Genomic DNA, 21,738 nt, shown 5'->3' with positions numbered 1-21,738 from the left:
CTGTCACCATCTACCTCCTGTTCTCTAAAGTGAAGAGACGAAGCACGCACTTTGCTAATGAGTTTGAGTTATTCATTCATCACAGCATAACACTGAAACTTGAAGCATGGGCTAAATCCAAGCTTTAGGCAGCAAGAATCAAGTAATTTTCAGTCAGTTTTGCTTCTGATCCAACTTTCCTACAGCTGTATAAACTCTCCTGGACTTCTTGGCTTTTCAATGTCACTGTCAATAACAGACCAACCTCCACTCCTCACTCACAGTAAACTTCTATCCCCCAGTCCTTCTCTCCTCTGTCCCCTTCCTGTCTTTTTTTCCATCCTTCTGGATGCAATTGGTGGTTCTCCCCCTCTCTCTGCTCCTTGGACACCAGTAGTGGGAATATGCAGGGCAGGGAAGTGACAGCCTTCCTACTTTCTGGCAGCTTCTGGTGCAACTGCTGCTGATGGCAGCCAGAAGAAGCAAGTCACAAACATCCTGAATTTAAAGGAACTGAATATACAAGGTCTTGTAAATCAATTATGCTGGACTAACTTCATGTTGCAAGGCACAACACAATTTGAAAATACATGAGTCTGTCCTTTTTGTACTATTATTGCTTCTGCTGAGAATACCAAGCTATTTGGGTTGATTTTTATTTCCCTTTTTAAATTTTGTTTTAATTTTAGGGAGTAGGAGACCCATTATGCTCCAAATGCTGGCTTGAGGCATCACTTAGAGCATAGTGCACCTACTATGCAGGCATGAGTAGATATGTAGTCTGTGATCTGCATCAGGTGATCAGGTGAACTTGGCCCTAGCCTCATCATCCTTACCTTCAACTCCTTCCTGCCCACAGAAAATTGCTGAGAAAGATGTGAGCCAGGCTGACCCAGGTAGGACAGAAACCATGTCCAAATCCTACTGGCTGCAGTTGCACTGACCCTGTCGGTGGCAGTGGCAGCTGGACAGATCCCTCAAGTCCATTTGGGTATGAGGTGGGAGATATACTGGGTAACAAAAATGCCTCAGTATGACATGACACAATTTGTACAGTGTATCTGTGTTTGGTTGAAGCAGATCAGTCAACACTCACAAGAGGAGCTCTGCTGGCACATGTGAGTGGCAATAACAGGGAAAACAATAATGAGGAACTAGGAGCTCACCACAGCAACATCTTCTACTGGCACACCTGCATCAGAAAATCTTCTCACAATCTGCCCAAATAACTTATCAGCACTGAACTGCTTTAATTAAGACCTGAAGTTTTATAATATATATTGGGTCACTGCAAAAGGTGGGCTGAAAGAGTGATCATAGCTCATTCTGGCACAATGGCTCCACAGTGGTAGAAAGTCAAGGTAACATGAAATTTGAAGTGGTTAAAGCATACAGTGAAAAAGAGGAACACAGAAGATTTGTTTTGAGCTTGAAGCTCACAATCTCTTCCACATTCTCTTGCAAGCAGAAATGTGCCAGAAAATGTTTAAGGGTGTATTTATTTAATTAGGGAATATTATTTGTGATTAAATATCTCCATTGAGAGTGGATCTGAAAGTCCAGCTAAAGCTCATTGTTCATTTTGGACAAGACTACCACACTTCATACACTACAGAAATCATATTAATTTTAATAATTTAATTCCATATACAATTCAAGACAAAATGTAGTGCTTTATCAAAGGCTGAAATATGACAATATCTAAATTGCACAAGCTATAGAAATCTTTTCTCCATCAGATGTTTTACACAGTCAGTCTCTGACAATCTCCCTTTAAATAAAACCAGTTCAGTATTTCTGGTGTTCTCATTTATTATTACCCTAATTGATTTATCTTTCATGATCTGTTTATCAGGAAATTGTTTTCATTTAATAAACATCTTAAACAAATCTACGAAAGAATTCCCTTCAAAGCTAGGGAAAATGGTAAATACAAATTCCACCCTCCCAGAAGCACATCTAGCACATATTTTAAATCCATTTTCACATATTTCTCTTATCTATTCAACAACAACTAACAGTCCCTCACCCTTGAGATAACCATGAAACTAAGAAAAATACGTTCCTCCTTTCTAAATGCTTACAGAAAATGCTTTAGCAGAAGCTATTCCTTTTACAGTCTAACCCATTTGTCTTTCTCATCCATGCTGTCCTACATTAAGCCACAGAAGTAGGTAAGTATTTAGTCACATGCAGAAAACATTTATATTTACAACCAAGGGCAAAAGTTTAGAGATGCTTCTCAGGGGAAACAACCAGAGAAGTTCTGCTGTCTTTCAGAACTGGGGTTTTGCCTGAAAAAAGGCCTGAAGAATTCAGTAGTTAACTGCTGGTGTCAGGCACCACAAAGTTTTCTCAAGTTATTAAAAGGCAGTAGGGAGTCCAACAGCTTTTTGCTACTCCCATATTTAGCACTGTAGTCACCTTGAAAAAAACCCCAAACCCAGGACTTTTTTTTGATAACCCTTTCATTAAGCAAAACAATGACTTAACTTGCCCAGTCTGATGGTGCAAACACCCCGCTGCCCTCCTGAGAACTCCCAGGGAGCTGAAAGATGCTGGTGAGACATCAGATTTCCAACAAACATAAGAGCTGAAATCTACTTAAGAACTTAAAATTGTTTCCACATGGCACAAATCATTCTATTGAAAAGATGTTTGAATAGATGGGGAAAATGAACAGAGGCATGGCAATCAGGCATCCACTACCAGTGGCTTTCAAATGGCAATAAACACAAAGTCATGTATTTCAAAATTTCTCTATGTGATACAAACATTCCTTACTAACTCATATTAGTTGTTACACGGTTCTACTGCTAGCTTTGAGAAAACACTGTTCACCTTTATCTGGAATTCAGAGTAAACCTTAATATAGAAATGCCTTAATAGCATTAATTTTTTAAGTATACACAGACTTTAATACCTGAATTACTCTTTCACCATCAGTATTATTTTCAGAAATGTTTCTAGCTTGTAATTTTTAGGTAGAGTCACCTGATTCAGATTTTCAAGTACCTAGCCACAGCTTTAAATTAATTCTCTCAGTTCTCTGGTAAGCAGATATAAGATAATGAAGACTGTTTGGACCAAAAGGGAATGATGGAGCATGCTATACTGTAAGAAATACTGTATATAGTTCAGCCATTAGAAATAACAAAAATCCTCAGGTGTCCAGCACTTTCAATAATTGCTTGTATAAGCAACTTTGATTTAACACTTTCTTTTCATTGCAAACATCCTGACCTGCTCCATTCAGCTCACCGGTTAGCCCTTCTCGAAGTTCTTCTCTTTCTCAGCGAATTTGGTTAGACAAGTTTAGAGCAGCACAGCAACTACCACGCTGGATATTACACCAGTATGGTTTCTTTTAAAGTCAGTTCCAGGTTGATCCCGTTCTTGTTGGTTTTGTGAAGGCTGCCACATAGAACAGGAGTGAATTTTAATTATGTAAGTGCTGTGAGTCTGTAAGTCATTCTGTTCATCTGTCCTCTATTCTGAACACTATTTTGATGTAAGATAAACCCAACTATTCCCAAGATTCACAAAAACTAAGATTACAGTGTACTTTGAAACCACGTTTCAATTTTAAGCCAGTTTTACACAATCTTCAGTTGTATGTAAGGCTTAGAGTTTTTAAATAAAAATTTACTTCCATACTTGTTATAGTCTCAAGTACATGTTATACTGCATGACACTTCCAAGAAAACAGTTTGTAACAGCCATAAAAACGTATCACATAAGGAGGCAAAATGTATTTCACAGACAAAATCCAACATGATTGACCAGGATGAAGATAACAAATGATACATTCACAAGTGCAAAGATGAACATACCTGTCAATTCACTGCTAATCTTGGGTAGATCAAATGAAACCACCTCATCTGATGTAAATGTGAGATCCTCCTCAAATATCTCAACATGCTGCCCATTTAAAAATAGGTTGATCTGTACAAAGAACACAGATTTTTCAAACAGTCAAATCAGAAATCCATTACAATGTGAATAAATAAAGCATATTCCTAATTAATTACTGACCTAGTAGACTTCCAGTAATAGCCTTATGGATAAGGCTCTGTTGCTCCCTTTTAAAAGGTCACAATACAATAACAATTCATTATAAACCTAAAAGAAATCTTTGTTTAGGGAAAAAAAAAAGGTATAAAAACCCCAAAGGAATTCTCCATCCAGTTTGGTATTTTTTAAAGGAAGACAAATCTATTTCCATCTCACTCTATATACTGCAACACTGCATGGAACTTTGTGTCAACTCTTGACAGCTGAATCCCAAAACTTAAACATTTCCATCTTTTCCACCATGCAACCCCCTTTTATTCTTAATGTTGCTGTCTGTATTATAGACAAACACAATCTAATCTCTGCATTCATCTTCAAATATATTTTGTGAAAGCTGCTAAAAAAATACAGCAATACAGGAATTTTGGGCTTGGCTGTTGCTCAGTAGCAACACTTAGAGTAGACTCTAAGTCAAGGACTTTTCAGTTTCCCATGCTCTGCCAGCAAGCAGGTGCACAGAGTGCTGGGAGAGAGCATGGCCAGGACAGCTGACCTGAACTGGCCAGAGAGATATTCCGCATCAAAGAGCATCCGGCCCAGTATATAAATGGGGAGAGCTGGGAGTTGGCTGGGAGCTGCTGATCTCTGCTGAGGCACGGGATGGACATTGGTCAGTGGGTGGAGGGACACTCGGGACATCCTACTTGTCTTTCTTACTTTCCCTCATACTTTTTTGTCACCTCCCTTTTTTAATAATACCAACAACTACTACTTTGTAATAATTATTAAAGTGTTCTTATCTCAACTGGTGTGGTTTGTTTTTTACCATTTTCCCAATTCTTCTCCCTATTACACTGGAGAGGAAGGAGGTGAGAGTGTGGCTGACTGGCACTTAATTGCCAGCTGGGAATAAATCCTGACAGGCCTTTTTCATGCCCAGCATGGGGCTTAATGGGTTGAGATAACAACAGATCTAACTAGAATATGTTAGAACAAATTTCTTACAAGCATTCATTGTATTAGTTTCATAGCCACTGGCCACAATGACTTATATCTCACCAAGTTGATGTGTTTGTTCCTTAAGTTCAATTATGTACTGCCTTACTTGCAGTGTGTGTTCTCTGTTAGGATGTTTATCACTCATGGAAACTGGGCTGAGATTATCAAGCTGTACTTTGAAACACTGGCTAATGATATGATATAATTACTGGTTGTGAAACCAATCTGGTATTTGCACTCAGCATTGCTGTCATCCCTGTACTTGGGAGTCATCTATCAGCAACTATTGATAATTATACCTTTTACCTTTTCTCTTTGGAAACTCAGACCATGGAAGGGACACGCTTCCCTTCCTCTTCCCCTTATACTCCAAGCTTGAGAATTTTAAATATCTTGGGATGCTCAAAGTAGCATATTCCTATCATTATGTCTTCACAGAATCAATCAGATTGGGAAAGACCTCTGAGATCATCGAGTCCAACCTATGATCCAACACCACTATGTCAACTTGACCTAAGTGCTACATCAAGTCTTTCCTTAAACACCTCCAGGTATGGTGACTCCACCTCCTCTCATATAGCTACAGTGTGTGATAAGGTCTCTGCTGAACCTCCTTTTCCCCAGGCTAAACAATGACAGCTCTCTCAGCTACTCCTTGTGAGACTTGTACTCCAGATCCTTCAGTAGCTTTGCCAGCTTCTCTGGACATGCTCCAGCACCTCAAAGTCCCTCCTAAACTGAGGGGCCCAGAACTGGACACATGACTCAAGATGTGGCCCCACCAGTGCTGAATAGAGGGGGAGGATCACTGACCTGCTCCTGCTGGCCACACTATTGCTGATAGAGGCCAGCATGCCATTGGCCTTCCTGGCCACCTGGGCACACTGTTGACTCATGTCTTGTGAATGTGTTCCAGGTCTTGTTTAAAGTTTAAACAGCTATTTAAGACTAATTCTCAGAGATCAGTCCTGCACAGAAAGACTTGAGAGTGATGTTTGATGGAAAACTCAACATGTTGGTGTACGTTCACAGCTCAGAAAGTCAACTGAATACTGAGCTGCATCAAAAGGACTGTGGCCACTCAGTTGTAGGAGGTGATTCTCCCCCTCTACTCTGCTCTTGTGACACCCCACCTGGAGCATTGTGTACAGTCCTGGTGCCCCCAAAATATGAAGGACAAGTCCAGAGGAGACCATGAAGTTCATAAAAGGACTGGAGCACCTTCCCTACAAAGACAGACTGAGGGAGTTGGGGCTGTTCAGCCGAAGAGAAGGTTGTGTGGAGATCTCATAGCAACCTACCAGCATCTGAAGGGGCCTACATGAAAGCTGGAGAGCAGCTCTTTGTCAAGAACTGTAGTGACAGGACAATGGTAATGGGTACAAACTGAAAAAGGGGAAATTTAGGATAGATATTAGGAGGAAATTTTTCAATGTGAGGGTGGTGAGACAATGGAACAAGATACCCAGGGAAGTTAGGGATGCCCATCCCTGGAGCTGGTTAAAGGTCTTGAACAACCTGGTCTAGAGAGAGGTATCCCTGCCCATGGCAGTGAAAGTTGGGAACAGATGATCTTTAAGGTCTATTCCAATCCCTTAACATTCACCCTTGAAAAAGCGCTAAATCCAGAAAAACCAGTAAAATATGTGGAAAAAGTATGCTGTCACCTTGGCAATTCCAGAGAGACACAGATCACTGCAATGTGCTGGCCCAGGCCCATCAAGCTCTCTTTGATACTATTCTTTTCAAGAGGAAAAGAAGGTCTCTGGATCTGATGATAAAACAAAAACCCTGCAGCTACTCCAACCCCAGTAACAGGCACTGCAAAGGAATGAGAGGACTCACCCCTTCTAATTATCAATCCCTGCTATACACAAGAAATGGACACAAAACTCAGCTTGTAAAGGAGGAAGAAGGAGGGTCATCACAAAAACAGGACAAAGAGGCAGAAAGATATCTATCTTTAAATCAGATGTGAGATACACAAAAATATTCACCTGTCTTCCAGGTCAGCACATTATCATCTGGCTGCTATGATGCTGGGATAATGGAGCTAGTAAGCCTGTAATTAGCCAAGTAGCTGTGATCACTTTCTAGGGAAGGGGGGACTGTCAACTGTACTTGAAAAAGGGGTCTAGGTCCTCAGCCTCTAAAGACGACTCCTGTTAAGTCTGAAGGAGAGGTATTCTTTCCACGAAAATGCTTGTCACCCAGATAAGAGGACCACAATGCAGGGAGGTATCTAGCTCTTGAAAGAATTTGCCATGCTAGAAATGATTTATTATGACCTGACTAATGTGCAGCTACCCACAGATCCAGAGAAGCCCAGTTCCTGTGACCCACAGGACAGCAATTTATGTGCAGCACATCATCACTGTATCCCAAATGATTGGCAGCAACGGCCTGGAGAGACAGAGGCACCAGCCAGCCATGGATCAACTGGCTCAACACCACCAACAACATGGTGAGGGGGGAAAAGTCTTGCTCCACAACATATATATGGACCAATATCTCAGCTTTCAACAATAACCACCCTTTTGATCAAGAGGAAAGATGTAGAAAGTACACACACAGCAGGCTACCCTTCAGTTTTACCTGTGGGACCACAGACAGGACATGAAGAATTGGGATGGAAGTGAATGGCATTTGTTTCATGGAAGATTCAGACACAATCAGGTTAAACTTCCAGAACAAAACAACATAAATGAACTTAGCTGCAGCAGTTATCAGTGCTCAGTTGTCAGCAAATGCAAAATAACTCTACTCAGCACTCTTACTATTGCCCTTAAAGAATAACTAATAGTGACTCGCCTTCAGTAGGTTTACTGCAATTTCTCCCTGTGTAAAAGTTTTAGGTTACCTTCAAAGCACACATGGAAAACAACTATTTGAACTGTAAAATCACTGCTGATCTATAATAAAATCAGAACAATTGCATAAAAGCAGTGGAAACAACAAATAAGACATTGAATCCAAACTGACACCCAGAAAGGTGTTACCTAACACGAAAGAAAAGAACCCACTGTGGTAATGTTAACATAACTCATAATCTGCTTATGGAATTTTTTTTAGTTTTGGGTCAAATGCTGACCTAGAGCAACTAGACTCTTTGTAACTGAACTTCTAATTTAGAAAATTAGTTAATTCATACCATACTCACTCTGTAATCTCTTACTGGACAATAGTTTTTAAAACACAGCTAAAATTTTGAATCAAGGACTTGAACCACACCACATTTTTACTCTCAATATTACTGCAGGACAACAGTGATAGGACACATTGCATTCTGTTGACAGCATAGCAGTGCCCCTATCAGATTAGTTACACAGAGCAAGGACTTTGATTTTCTGTATTGAAAAGAGTAAATGAGACAGTGCTTCCTTTTCTTGTTAAATTAGGTTACTGTTTAATCTCAACGGCATTTTACTAAGTCTGGAACACAGTGCTAATTAAGTCAACACTTACTGAATACTGAATTTGAACAACACATTAGTAGGCTAAACTTCCATAAAGATAATTTCACACTAAACTTGGCAAAGACAAGCCATTTGTATAAGGCAAAGTGTAAGTGATGATAAAAGTAAGTACTTCAACTTTAGACAACAAAAAAAGGCGGGGGTTTCTTTGATGTTTTTCTACTGTGAAGAGTTTGTAATTAACTTAGATTTAATAACTAAATGGCATCTTCTGCATAAAGTTGTGAAATTAAAATGTTTTATTTTAATGAAGAATACTACTTAAAGAGTAGGGTTTGGTTGTGCTAAGCACTGTATGAATGTCAAAGAATGAAAACAAAACAGTTCCTTTCTGATCAAGTTGTTTTGTCTGTTCCCCCTTGCCCACTTTTTCACTTGCTGCCTGTGCTCCCAAAGCTTCCCTGAGTCACCCTAAGCAGAAGCACAGCTGATCTGTGACCCGTTAGGTCACAATATCTGTGGCCTAACACAGACCAACATTGCAGCCTTTGGCCACTTTTTTGACAGTGGATGGGTGAGAAGGCTCTTACTGAGTATTAGGATGCCTTGGCATGAGAGGGATGCAATAGTTACAAGCTACTTGAAAAAGAAAGGCATCTGTTCAGTTTTGTCTGCAGTTTCCAAAGGATAAATTCAATATCTGATGGCACTCAGAAGAACAGAGACAGTGTTTATAAATCCAAGCACTTTACGGTTTCAGCAAAAGCAATTTCTTCAAGTTTATCCTGAAAACTTCGAACTAGACAGGAGTACCTGCATCACAGAAAAGAAATAGGCTCTAGATGAACATGTCATCTTACACTGTAATGTCTCATCTAGGGCTCACCTAGATATCTGAACTGTAAATTCTTGGACTGAAAGAAATTATTGCTATGAACTGAACAGGACCACAGTCACAGGTTCCTCCATGACAGCACAACAGTAGCACAGGCTTTCATATTCTGACAGTTTTGTAATACAGGCAAGAACAGAAATTACTACTTCTGTTTTTACAGACCTGTTCTAAACCTGTTCAACCAGAGGAAATGCAATGATTTTAGTATTTATTTCCAGTACTATACACAAAATACACCACTCCCCAAAAACTCAGATGTATCCAAGTTCACAAGAATCATGTTCCACTCTCTGAACACCCAACTACCAACTCTCCAAAGAAGTCTACAATTTTCTTAAGCACTCTTTGCAAATGTAGTAAAAATAATTCAAACCTACAATTCCAGGAACCTGAAAAGACAAGCTCAGTTTTGATGCAATTCAAAATTCGTAGTAATTAAAATGGAAGGTCAGCAAGTTCAACTGTTGCAAAACATTCTGTGTGAGTAACATTAGTATCTCAGGAAATATTTTTTAATCAAAGTCACCAGACTACTTTGCAGTTTTATTACGGAAAGTCACCAAAAAATGCCAGAATCAGCAGGATTTTTCAAATTGCTTCCAGGAAAACAGAACTCAGACTTTAAGCAGTAGGTCTTACCTGAACATTGCTTTTGGGATAATAGAAGAAAAATGGCTTCAAAATGGGAGACCTAGATACACAAAACAACAAGCATAAATGCATTTACCTACAAATTAATGAAACCTGCAGATCCTACACCTTTGGACTATTCATTCACCAAACACGTGGGAAGTCAAATCCATTCAACCACGACTAGCAATGGTTTTTCAAACAACTTTGGAAAGCCCGAGGAGTGTAAAAACATTATTAAGAATGTAAGATTTTGTTTTAAAAACTGAAGATTTTACTGAGGGGAAGTAGCTAAAACAGCAAAAATATTTTCTTGACAAAGGATGTACTTCTTGACATTGAAGACTACTACACTGTCAGTAGCCCCACACTGATACCTAGGCCAGCTACACAGGGCTACTGGAAATACTGCCCCAGGTTCTTCTCCCATCTTCATCTGCAGTATTTGCTAAATGACAGTGAAGATTTAGATGAATAAGCATGAAAAGGTGAGGATACAAATCACCACAAGATTTTAGCCATATCTAGAAAGAAAGTGAATCAAGCAAAGTTTTTTTTCTAAACATGCTCAATGTTGTTATGCTCAGCTCAGTCATGAAATGTTTTCATGCTAAAATTTTGTGGGATGTTCTGGCATTTGACCTTACATTTCTAGGCGAAGTGAACTCATACAAATGTAAATTTGATGGGCCCATATTCCAAACTACCAGCTACAAGAGAAAACTGGTGCAGAAATCTGCATGTATTAATGTGGTTGAACTACTGCCTTGCCACAAAGTCATATTTCAAGTTTTCTGTATAGCTCATTAAGCAAAGACATTGCTATGAGCTGATCAGAAACCTACATAATTCACACTTAATTCAATAAAGAATTTTACTATTTGCATGCATATTGTATAGCACTATTATCTTGCTATCAGTTATTAAGCACAGAGTGACACAGGAACATTTAGTTGCTTCTGTGGTTGCTGTCCCAAGCTGGGGAAGCTTGTGCTGGTGACTGGTAGGAACATTATCATCACACATTACAACAAGTTAATGGTCAGGAGTTAACTTACACTCTGGGGCGCCCTCCAACAATTCCAGTGAGGCCAGGAGCTGGAAAAGGAAATGAAATTCACAAAATGAATGGTTAAAGCCTTCTTCAAAACATCACAGCTTGCAGCTTACCATAGCTTGAATTGATCAATTTTCTAATAAATGCAGGGAAATCTCTAGAAAATTACATACATTCTCATAAATTAACAAAACTGAACATTTCGTACAAGTTAAAAGGCAAAACACGTAACTGTGAATTTTAACAAAAAAAAATTTAAATATGCAAAGTGTGAACTAAATCTTTAGAATCTTCTTCCAAATACTTTGTATACAAATACCAGTGAGGTAATACATTTGACAGAAAAAGAACTTTGCCTTATTTTTTTTGTCATTCTTATTTTATTTACTTTCAAAGAGAGCAGAGAAACAGCTCTGATGAACCATGGTTTCTTTTAGTATTTAATATGACTTTGCTTGTGTAGATCAACTGTAAAATTTGAATCACTCTCTCTAGCTTTTAAACTAACTTTGCTTTTTAAGGTGCTGGATACTGCAGATCCTATTCTCTCTCTGTGGTACAGAGGCAATTCAGGGATTTAAGGCATTAGCACGAGCCCAGATCTGTGGTAAGTCAGCACTGTATTATCAGGCTGCCAGGCTCTACTATCATTAAACTCAACTGCCCAGCTTAGTATTTCTGAAAGGAACAGCTCTGCTCTCCTCATCCTGAGCATAGCTTCTCACCCTTCTGTCTGGCACAGACGGCAGGAACACATGATGCCTCAGAGCTCCAAACAGTATTGCAGGGGAAAGAAACAATAAAATGCATACATTACATCAGCCTAGGAATTAATTAACAACTATGTGAAACAGTCCCTTTAAAAGAAGCGCTGTGGAAAGCTGCTCACATGGTTTGGCCAAATCAATTCTGGCTAAAAAGGGCTTCACACTTTCTGCAGGTGTGAATGCCCTCAGTTAGTGCTCCAAGCAAACTAAAAGCAAGGTAACTGCGCTGTTGTGATACTAAAGCTAACAGTGACAAGCTCTACTCCACAGAAGGCTGCTCTAGCTTGGATTCAGTGCCTTGTCAATGTGGACACATACCAGTGGCAGCACAGATTACACACCCTTGCCATATCCATGCTCATCAGAAGCGACTTCCCCCAAAAAGTCTCTGATGTTTTATAGTACACAGAAAAAAAAACCCAAAAAACAAAAACTTCAAAATAAACAGCATCACAAAAAAACACCTCCCTGCTCACTATGTACTGCTAAAAAGAAATGTGGTGGTGGAGAGAAAACAAAAGAATCCCTTACGTAAGTATTACTCAATTTCAAATGATCCAGTGAGGTTGCAGCCCTATATATCTTACCTGTGCAATCATGCAAGCAGAACTGCCACTCAGCAACAAAACCAGCTGCAGAGATTTTATTGAATTATGTGGCTAGTTTGTTTATTTAGGTTGCTGGGGAAGGAGGGTGGATATGGTAAGGTCACGTTGAAAATACAGGTCCATAAAGCTACTTAAATTATCTGTGGATTGTCATATGGGTCACTTCCTGCTAGGCAGCTGAATTGCTCATTAAGGACACCAGATTTTGCTCCAACATCAATTTCAACTTCCTGAAAGCTTTTAAAGAAAGCTCTTAATTCGCTTGCTTTCACACAAGGGATCTTGACTCCTACAACAAAGTAGTTCTCAACACAGACAAGAAAACAATCCAAGTAAGAGCAACAATTGCTCACACCTCGAGGGCAGGATAACCTTCAGTTGGTCTTTCAGAAGTTCAGGAGCACAAGCTACTCTAACAGCCTATTTGTCTTTGGAGGTACTACAGCTATCCCTGCAACTGCAGAGCAAAGCTCCACCAATATCCCAGGTGCAACACTATGAAGTTCTATGCTATGATTATTGTTATTTAAATATAAATGTGATGGACACAATTTTAAGTCCAATTTAATTTTTATCTATATAATTAGGCTTCAAACAGAGGAAACAAAGCAAATCTTAAATTACTGATTGTATGCCACAACCAGTTTGTTAATTCTGTAAAAAGCACAACAGCACTACACCTCACCTCAACCCAGGTCTCCAATTCCTATTACATTTCTCCAGTAAACCAAAAGAAGGCAATGGAAGGTGTAGTACAACCAAGTAATAGTGAACTTGTCACTGTGGTCAGATCAGACCTAATTCTGCTAATTAAATTATTATCTCCTTGGATCAACCACTGTCCCAAGAAAACTTCCTCCAAAAACATCTCCTCATGCTGTAATTTATGTTGCATTGCTTGCTTACATAGCTGTACAGATGCTCTCCCTCCCTTCTGGGAGGCTTATCTTTATCTACAATGACACAAACAATTTGTTGTACTTGTAGAGAATATCAAATCAGGCTGCAGTCTCAAATTGCTAAGATTCTCAGCTAAATTGAGACTCTTGATCTACTTTCCCAGAAACTTCACATAACCATTTTTTGACATCAGAGTTCCATTCCTTAGTGCCTCAAGGAAGATAGAAGTATTGTTGCCTCTGCTACCACTGAACCTCTCGAACAAGTTGCTTCACTTCAAGCCAGTGAAGTCACCACCATTCTGCCAGCTTCTGTGCCTCAGAATGGCATAAAACTGGTGCACTGCAAAATGGAGTGCTCACCTGTAGATGGGAGACCTTCCTTTCAGGGCATCTATATCCTGTTCATCTGTAGGTACAGTGTTTGTTTGGTGTCAAACTGAGTACCATGACACTTATTTTGATTCAAACATTTGACCCAAAAGCCTTCTATTTTCTCACAGTGGCTGGGGACCAAACCTAAAAACTAGAAATTCTCCAGGGGGTTGGGCATTTAAACCAATGAGTACTGGGAATTACACCACTGGAATTCCACTGTTTTTATTAACTCCCAAATATATTACATGGTTGGAAAAACTTCAGGTAGTAAGAATGGTAAGTCTACTCCTTCATAGGTGACTAAGTTCCGGTATGGGACCCTTCCTTCAGAGTCTGTATTTAAAGGTTTAAATATACACTGAATCTATTAAATAAATATATTATTAGTTAGAAAGTGCTTTGATTAATCTGCACAATTCTTCATACAGTCCTATCCTGTCTTTTCATTTTATGATTCCTTTTCCTGGTCTACTTCATGTCTTACTCATTTTCAGCCCAAGTATCTTAGAAAAAACAAATCATCATCTTCTGTGTATACACTACGTATAATTAATTGTCAGGTTTTCTTCCTTTGTCCCTTGTCCATGATTCTTTCAGCACATCTGCAGACTCCAACATCTGGGTCCAGTGGCAAATCTGAAGGACGGAGAGGAATCTCAAGAATACCAAAGCACACTAACACCCCATGACTGGAAGTCCCGTGTGAGCAGAGATGTAGGAACAGATATCCATGTAAATAATACAAGGTGAAGCCCAATCAGGATACAATCCTTGTTACAACAGCTTGACTATTTCTGGTTTCCCATGTATGTTTTATCTCTCCAGCTGCCTCTTAATCTTTTTTATTTTCTCACCCTGTAAAACCCTTCTGTGGATGGACTTGCAAATATAAATTCTTCTAAAAAAAACATATATGATGTGCTGGAAAAGAAAGCATGATAAATTTCATGAGCAGAGGTAGCAGGCAAACTGAAGAGTACTTGGGAAAACCAACATTGCTCTCAGTTGGGGCAGTTCAGGGAATGGATCCACTGATAACCAGCCTCACTAAAAGATGCATAAAATCAGCCCAAATAAGCACCTATTTCAATATGCAAAACCACCATGTTCTAATACATTATAATCTATGTCATATACACCACACCCTGTAAAATGCCCCACAGCAGAAAAAACCCTGGTTGGAACTTGAAATCAACCTATGAGATGCAAATTTTTAACAAAACAAGCCTCACTTATTCCTTCCAGCTCTCATTATACACCACTAGACTTACAGACGGTGGTAAAGCCAGATGTTTTGCCTCCTTAATATTCCCTCTATCCTATTCCACTCCTACTTGAATGGTCACACCTAATTTTGGATAGTTACTTCTTATTCTTTTATTTACTTCTGTAAAAAGAAAAAACCCTTCTATACAATTCTGTATAATTTTCAACAGAATAAACCATTATGCAATATACAAAGGATGCTAGACTGTATGAAGCATTTTGTAAAATGTTTTAGAGCAAAAAAGCATGAAAATGCTCCAAACTACTTGAAATCTAAAAAGCTTTAAGGACTTTAAGTTTAATAAAACTTAAGTGCTTTTTTGAAGTTTCACAGAATTTCAAGATACAGCAATGTCTCTTGCTGAACATTTTCAGCTTTTGATCCTTATATGTCCAGTGATTCAATTAGCTCAGCCAATAGGTTATCAATGTATTTCGTGCATATTCTAAGGAATGAAACACGTTTTTATATATAAAACCAGACAAAGTAGTCCACTTGCCAAGCATTATTTTAAGTGATCACACTGGAGAAATCTGAAATCTCAGGTTGTATACTCAGCAGTTCTTACAACATGGTTGATCACCAGTATAAAATGCACACAACCTTTTTTTACAGGGGTTAATTGTAGGTCCTTAATTATTCTATCTACGTCCTCTGAAAACAGCAGATAGTTTATCTTCTGCAGTATTATTCTCAAAAAAACAGGGACTGCAGTAAACTGCTACAACAAGGACATTTCTAAAAGTATCTTCCAACACACTTAGGACATCAGTCAAAATATTTACATATACTCAAGCACTTTAAAATCTCAAGTTGTATTAACCAGCTGTCATCTTAGTGTCAAACTCCGGTCATTTTAATGTGAAATAAGGGTCAGCACATGATTTCAGCTATTAGTAAAACATTTCTTAGCTACTGAACCCCCGCTAAACTATAAACGCCAGATTCCCACAGTAAGGCTTTTCTTGAGCCTCTTCTATACTGCATTTCGCTCAGAATAAAGTATCTGAATTAAAGAAGACAACATAAAGACATTAAATCAACAGAAATTATTTAAATTCTAACCATTTGGCTGACTGGACTGTACACAATGAAGAGATTTTCACTGAGTAATATAAACCAGGTCTGGGTGTGCTAGCTTTTATGAAGTGAGGGTGAACTTCAATGGATGGAATGTCACAGAACTGCACTGAACTCCCATAGGTTACTACAGATTTAAAAATCTGAGTCTATATGTCTAGGATTCTCACTGCCAATCTCACTTCACAGAGCAGGAAAAAGCTGTGAAGATGGCACTATTACGACCTAACCGTACAGACAGATTGAAAGTTATTATTTTTTCAGGAGACTAACATGCATAAAGCCAATCAAACTTGCTGCTTGCTGATAAAAAAAAATCCTGGCCATTATCAGCTTTCAGACTATTGAGAACGAAACAGAATGAATAATTTTATCAATTAAAAGGTTAAACGCAAATATTAATTGCAAAAAAAAATTAAAAGATGGAATAAGGTATGTCTGGCCTTTTTTCTTATTGTATGTATCCCTTTAAGTTCATCAGAACGGCATAATCCAAATGAAAACTGATTAAGTGTTTGAACTTGCGAACTAAATACCACACTCAACAGAAGTTTACAGTAAATGTCTTCCATTCCAAACAGAAAATAAACAACAAATCACTCTCCAACATGGCATGTCTATATACAGTAACTTCAAATTCTTCTCCGGGCTTAAGCATCTCATCTGCAGTGTTAATAATACTTAAAAACAATTTCTGTCAAAGTATGATAATGTGTTCTGCTGGGCCTTACAATGGGAATTTAAAAAGAATTAGGAAAAAAAAAAGTCAGGGAATAACTATGAAAATCTCAGTCGTTCATTGTTGACTATGGAAGCTTCTTAAAAAATGCAACATCTCAAAATTCTCTCCTGCAGGTCTAACTCCTTACATATATTGCAGAGCAGAAACACACGCAGGCTTCAGCCCACTCCAGCATATAGACAGCAATCCTTTTTATGCAGACGATGCAATTTCATAAGAAATTGGGAATTTCAGATCAGCACAATGCCTTTAGATGGTTGTCCTTCTACTAGAGTGGAGGGGAGTGGGGAGGAATCACAATTTAAGCACTCTTAAATTGATCAGAAGCTACGCAATGCTCTCCTTTTATGAGGCCTGAGTTTTATTATCCTTAACATATACCAATTCCTCAAAATGTTATCATATCCAAAAGTCACATGCTGCAAAGAAGTTATTAAATACCGACATTAAGACCCTAAATTTGCTAAAAAGCATATCTAATACTCAAGACCTAACATCCAGTTTTAAGTCTCTGAAGTGAAGCATTATGAATATCACTCCTCAACAAAATCATTATTATGTGATTTTTAATTACAGGAAGGAAAAGAAGTTATTTTAATTTTACTGTTGTTCCCTGCAAAATCTGAAAAACCTCAACTGAAAACTCCCTCCAAAGTTTATCAGGCAAATAGGTAAAAAATTTTGACTCAAGTGATTTAAATTCAGCCTAAGTAAAAAAAACCACCAAAAGTAGGCTTTTAGTACTGATTATTACACCTATTATATACACAATTTGTAATTTTCATATTATGATATTGCCAAAATAAAACTACCAACCGACTCCAGCCGACAGCTCCACAAGTAGTGACTAGCAGGCTAAAACCACCTGATGAAACACCATAAGTGACAGTGCTTCTGGATTTCACAAAAGATGCAGCAGCAGCTCTTGTGACTCTCCACTCTTATTCTGAACCATCAAATCTATTTATCAATCTCTCTTCTCCCCTATTCCCCATTCTTAAATTTTAGCCAGCTTGGTCCCCTTAAATATTGGTGGAGTTGCTTTTCAGCATTTCTTACAGGGAAAGCAGAACCAAGGACTCTTGATTCACATTCTTTTGTGGTTATGCTTTCCTTCGCTATCTCAGGAAACCATCTGTAAAGCAGACAGAATACTTTCCAATGCTACTAGATGTTAGAAAGCTTAGCTGATCATCTTTACACAGCTTGCTAAAGGTTCTTGGATGAAAGGTGCTATATATGAAGATAATTATCTATACAACTGCCTACACAGCACTTAAAAGTAACAAGCACCAAACTGCTACTGATAGGAAAGAAGAATATAGTTAAAAACAGTACTTCTCAACCACTATATACAGTCAAAGCAGAAGAGAAAGTATTTCTTTTTTCCTTTCTGTCCAGTACAGATTTAAAAGTGTACTTTGTTTTTTAAAGGTCACTCTTAAATGTCCAAAAATAACAGAACTAAGTGTTTCAGTTCAGGTGACATCACTCCGCAAGTCATCAAATTCTCCTTCCTCCCTGGTGTCCATTGTGAAAGATTTGTAATTTGTTCCTGCTTTTCCTCTGTTCTTCATTAAAAGGATATGCAGAAAAAGAAAGAAGGGTTATTTGCACCGACTCAGTCACTATCACCTCCTCGAAGTGAACAGGAGAGTTGGGAGGTGTGTGACCAAGCTGGCCATCTTTGAAACACAGGACTTCACTGTTTAAGGGATTTTTATATGGAAAAGCCACTCACGCTTAAAATCTCACTTGGTGTGTATCCCCACAACTGGCACCATTTGGGCAGAACAAAGCCACGTGTAGTTACATCACACAGATCCATGTGCAAAGCAGAAAGCCACATCTGACAGGCATACTCTATCCATGTAGGAGACAGCAGCCACAGCTATTTTTGTTCCATGTCCAGTGAGAAGAGGTGGTGCAGCACTGTACAGAATGGAACCCCAGGCACTCACTGCCCAGAGCACTTACACAGGGCACGCCAGGCTCAGGTTCTGGGCTCTCTGCCTGTGGACAGACTGACCCTCTGCCTGTGGACAGACTGACCCTATGGCACACTGCCACAGGGCATGCTCTGCCCCTCACTGAAGCTGTGACACTCTGGAGAATTGTAATCATTTGCAAAAATGTCCCAGTGAAATAGAGAGGAGGGAAAAAGCTCATAGAAAAGGGGGAGGGAAACAAACACCAGCTGCTGTTACTAGAGAATTCACCTAGGATAACAATAATCTCAACAGTCTTAGTTCTGGCTTCTGTTCCCAAGATCACTCTACCCATTACTACAACTTTTCTATGGAGCTGCCTGTTTTAAGACAATTAAGCACTAAGAATTCCTTGTTCTGCTCTTAACAGCAAGGTCTGTAATTCTACACTACTGTCAGAAATTAAGCATCATTAAGCTGATGCAGTTATTAGTACACCACTAATTACTGTTTGGCAGTGTTGCAAAATTGCAAATCTCGCTGAAGAAAGAAAATTAAAAACATTGTTCTTAATCACCACTTTAAACATATTCCACATCAACAAGGAGCTTACTAAGCATTCAGATCCCAAATCTGACCCTTCTCTGCTTACATATGAGTTTATGGGCACAGGTAATACAGGAATTTACCACACAACAGCAACTGAAAGAAGTGAATGGATGAAGCAGTCCCAGTGTATCTTCCACAAATTAAAAAAAAAAAAGAATGACTATGCACTTGGAAGGATGTCAGTAAACAGCCCTGATAGCCTTTGACAGTAGTCGTTTATGTCACAGAGGCCAAAAACCTTCTTGCAATCCTGTACCTGGCAAGGAAAAGTGTTGTTTATCACCAGATGCCTTGGATGATTCCAGAAATAGCCTCTTTCCCATTGCTGTTCATTAGCAGCAGCTCTAAGAATTGAAACAGAGGGTTTTTTCTGAGAAAAACTTCTACAGGATGTTCTAGAAAGCTTAAGCTGTTCCTTTAGGAAACAAACTCAGCACCCCAACCACCATCCACACAGACTGCCCAACCCTATTCCACATAGGAATGCATTTATTTCATCACTGAAAGCCCTGATAACAAGAACTGAAAGTTTGCCAGCCACCTCAAGCCACAGATGTTCACATGTTACAGTAACTCAATTTCAATTCTACATATTTCACCCAACCCACATAGGGCAGATTTTTCACTTTTTCATTCTATAAAGATCAGCGATGAAAGGAAAAAATTGAACCCTTAATAAAACCAACACTTTCAGGCTTCAAATGAGGTTTGAATACACAGCAATTGCTTCATAAAAGCATAACAGATTAAGAATGCAGAGACAAGTACAGGTTCATTAGTTTTTTACCTTACAAATAAGCAAAAATTTTAAAATCCACACAGCTTTCTTTAATTCAAAAATGTGTTTTCTAGGGCATTGTCTATGCATAGATAGAATGAATAGTAAGAATAGATTTTCACTTTCTTAGTCTGCTATGGAGAAATCACTGAAAAAGGAGAAACTACTTCAGTTATGATTCCCCAACTAGCTACAGAAATGAAAGTTTGGTCCAACTGAAAATACTATCCTTCATTCATAAGGAAAACTCCAAGTCTTTAGAAGCAACTTACAACTGTGGTAAATGCTGACTTGCTGATCAGCTTTCAAAACTGCAACATTTTAAACTATTATCTGAATAAGTATTTACAGTTAGTTCTATATTATCATATCTATATTGCAGAGACAAAAAAAAAGAAAAAAGTAGGACCATGCACTGACCTTGTCACTATAAATACAACTTTAAGAAAATCCCAACCTGCATTAAACTGTTCTCTTCAAATACTGTAAAGACTACAACACAGAATGTGAGAATGTGCACACTTCTACACAATTTTTAACCAACTGGAAAAAAATTAGTTCCAGAATTGCAAGGCAACACCTAACCATTCCTCCACTAATCAGTATTTTAGATTTGCTATGGAACTTCAGAGTTTCAGGTGAAGCCCATGGAATTTAATTTTGAAGATCTATGTAAATCCTAGATATAGTCTTCATTAAGGTATGCAGAAACCACTGCAAAATATCTAAGCTCTGGTCCTCAAATTGGGCTGTCAAAATTTAAATTCATTTAGAATGGATAATAGAAGTGGGATGAGTACTCATGATTTATGCACACAACACATGAAAGAGCTTAGAACTCAGACAGTTGTAGTGGTGACAGCTAAGGGACTTGGGAGTAGAAGAGAAAAAATTTTGCTCAAAATAATTACACAGTAGGTCACTCCAGAAAATTCAGAGAAACCAATGACATTTACAAAAACCAAATGTGCTTTTTTTTTGGAACAAACATTTGGCAAGTGATAGAAGCACAGATCATTTCACATTACGTGACCTTCAAGCAGATACTTAAAAATATATCCTCAAAATTAAGATGGACTTAACTAAATTCCAGTGGTTTGATTTTATCTCACACATCAATGAAAAAATAAACCTTGCAATACATCACAAAATCAAATTCTGAGGACAGAATAATTTGAGGTTAGACTTAACACTACAGGATGGGAATTTAAGTTGGGTACTTAATACCCACTGTGAATTAATATGCAGATTGTCAGCACCATCACTGCAGGATTAAATTTTTTAAATTATACCTGAACATTGTTATTACTTACACAAGCAGCTGTACATTAAACAGTTAGAAGCACAGTAGCATCAATAAAAATCCTTTGTAGCAACACCAGATAATGAAGTATGAAGAGAACCTTCAAAGCTCTCAGACTGCACATCTCTTCATAAACTGCAGTGTTACAGCTGGACACCGAGGTATATTTTTGCCAGTTGAGTAACACTCAGTTTTTATTGCCAGCGAAGTCTAATAGCATTACTAAGTTTTAGGAACATGGTAAAAAAGTAAATCACTGTTGCACATCAGTGCAGTCACAGGTAGGAAAACAGATGGATGAGGAAAAGGTAAAAAACCAGGATGGAACAACAGCAGCAAGGGAAGAATAAAAGAATCTAAAAGGAATACAAAGGTGAACTTTGAGGACT

The 21,738-nt window shown here is 38.5% G+C and overlaps 1 protein-coding gene and 1 long non-coding RNA gene across 6 annotated transcripts in view; one reads left to right on the top strand and one right to left on the bottom strand.

The window, feature by feature from the left end:
- Positions 1-21,738, bottom strand: part of LOC135299065 (uncharacterized) — a 57,790-nt gene that overhangs the window by 10,292 nt on the left and 25,760 nt on the right. For 2 of the 3 annotated variants that reach the window (XM_064417439.1, XM_064417440.1), the window contains exons 14-16: positions 10,992-11,031; positions 9,943-9,994; positions 3,813-3,924 (exon numbers count right to left, since the gene is read on the bottom strand). In XM_064417439.1, coding sequence (XP_064273509.1) covers positions 3,813-3,924; positions 9,943-9,994; positions 10,992-11,031 — 204 coding nt within the window. Of the gene's footprint in view, positions 1-3,254; positions 3,394-3,812; positions 3,925-9,942; positions 9,995-10,991; positions 11,032-21,738 lie in introns of those variants that run through there. The other variant, XM_064417441.1, reaches the window with a different exon arrangement.
- LOC135299069 (uncharacterized) lies at positions 3,290-15,008 on the top strand. 3 transcript variants are annotated; one of them, XR_010361099.1, is made up of 4 exons: positions 3,290-3,426; positions 5,431-5,543; positions 11,512-11,597; positions 14,240-15,008. It is a non-coding gene; the product is annotated as an uncharacterized LOC135299069 (long non-coding RNA). The 3 variants fall into 3 exon arrangements; XR_010361100.1 differs by lacking the exon at positions 11,512-11,597; XR_010361101.1 differs by lacking the exons at positions 11,512-11,597; positions 14,240-15,008 and adding an exon at positions 7,306-11,022.

The sequence above is a fragment of the Passer domesticus genome, chromosome 4 (assembly GCF_036417665.1).
Source record: "Passer domesticus isolate bPasDom1 chromosome 4, bPasDom1.hap1, whole genome shotgun sequence".
NCBI lineage: Eukaryota > Metazoa > Chordata > Aves > Passeriformes > Passeridae > Passer > Passer domesticus.
Note: the sequence above shows the minus strand (reverse complement) of the source record. Positions and strands in the feature narration are given on the sequence as shown.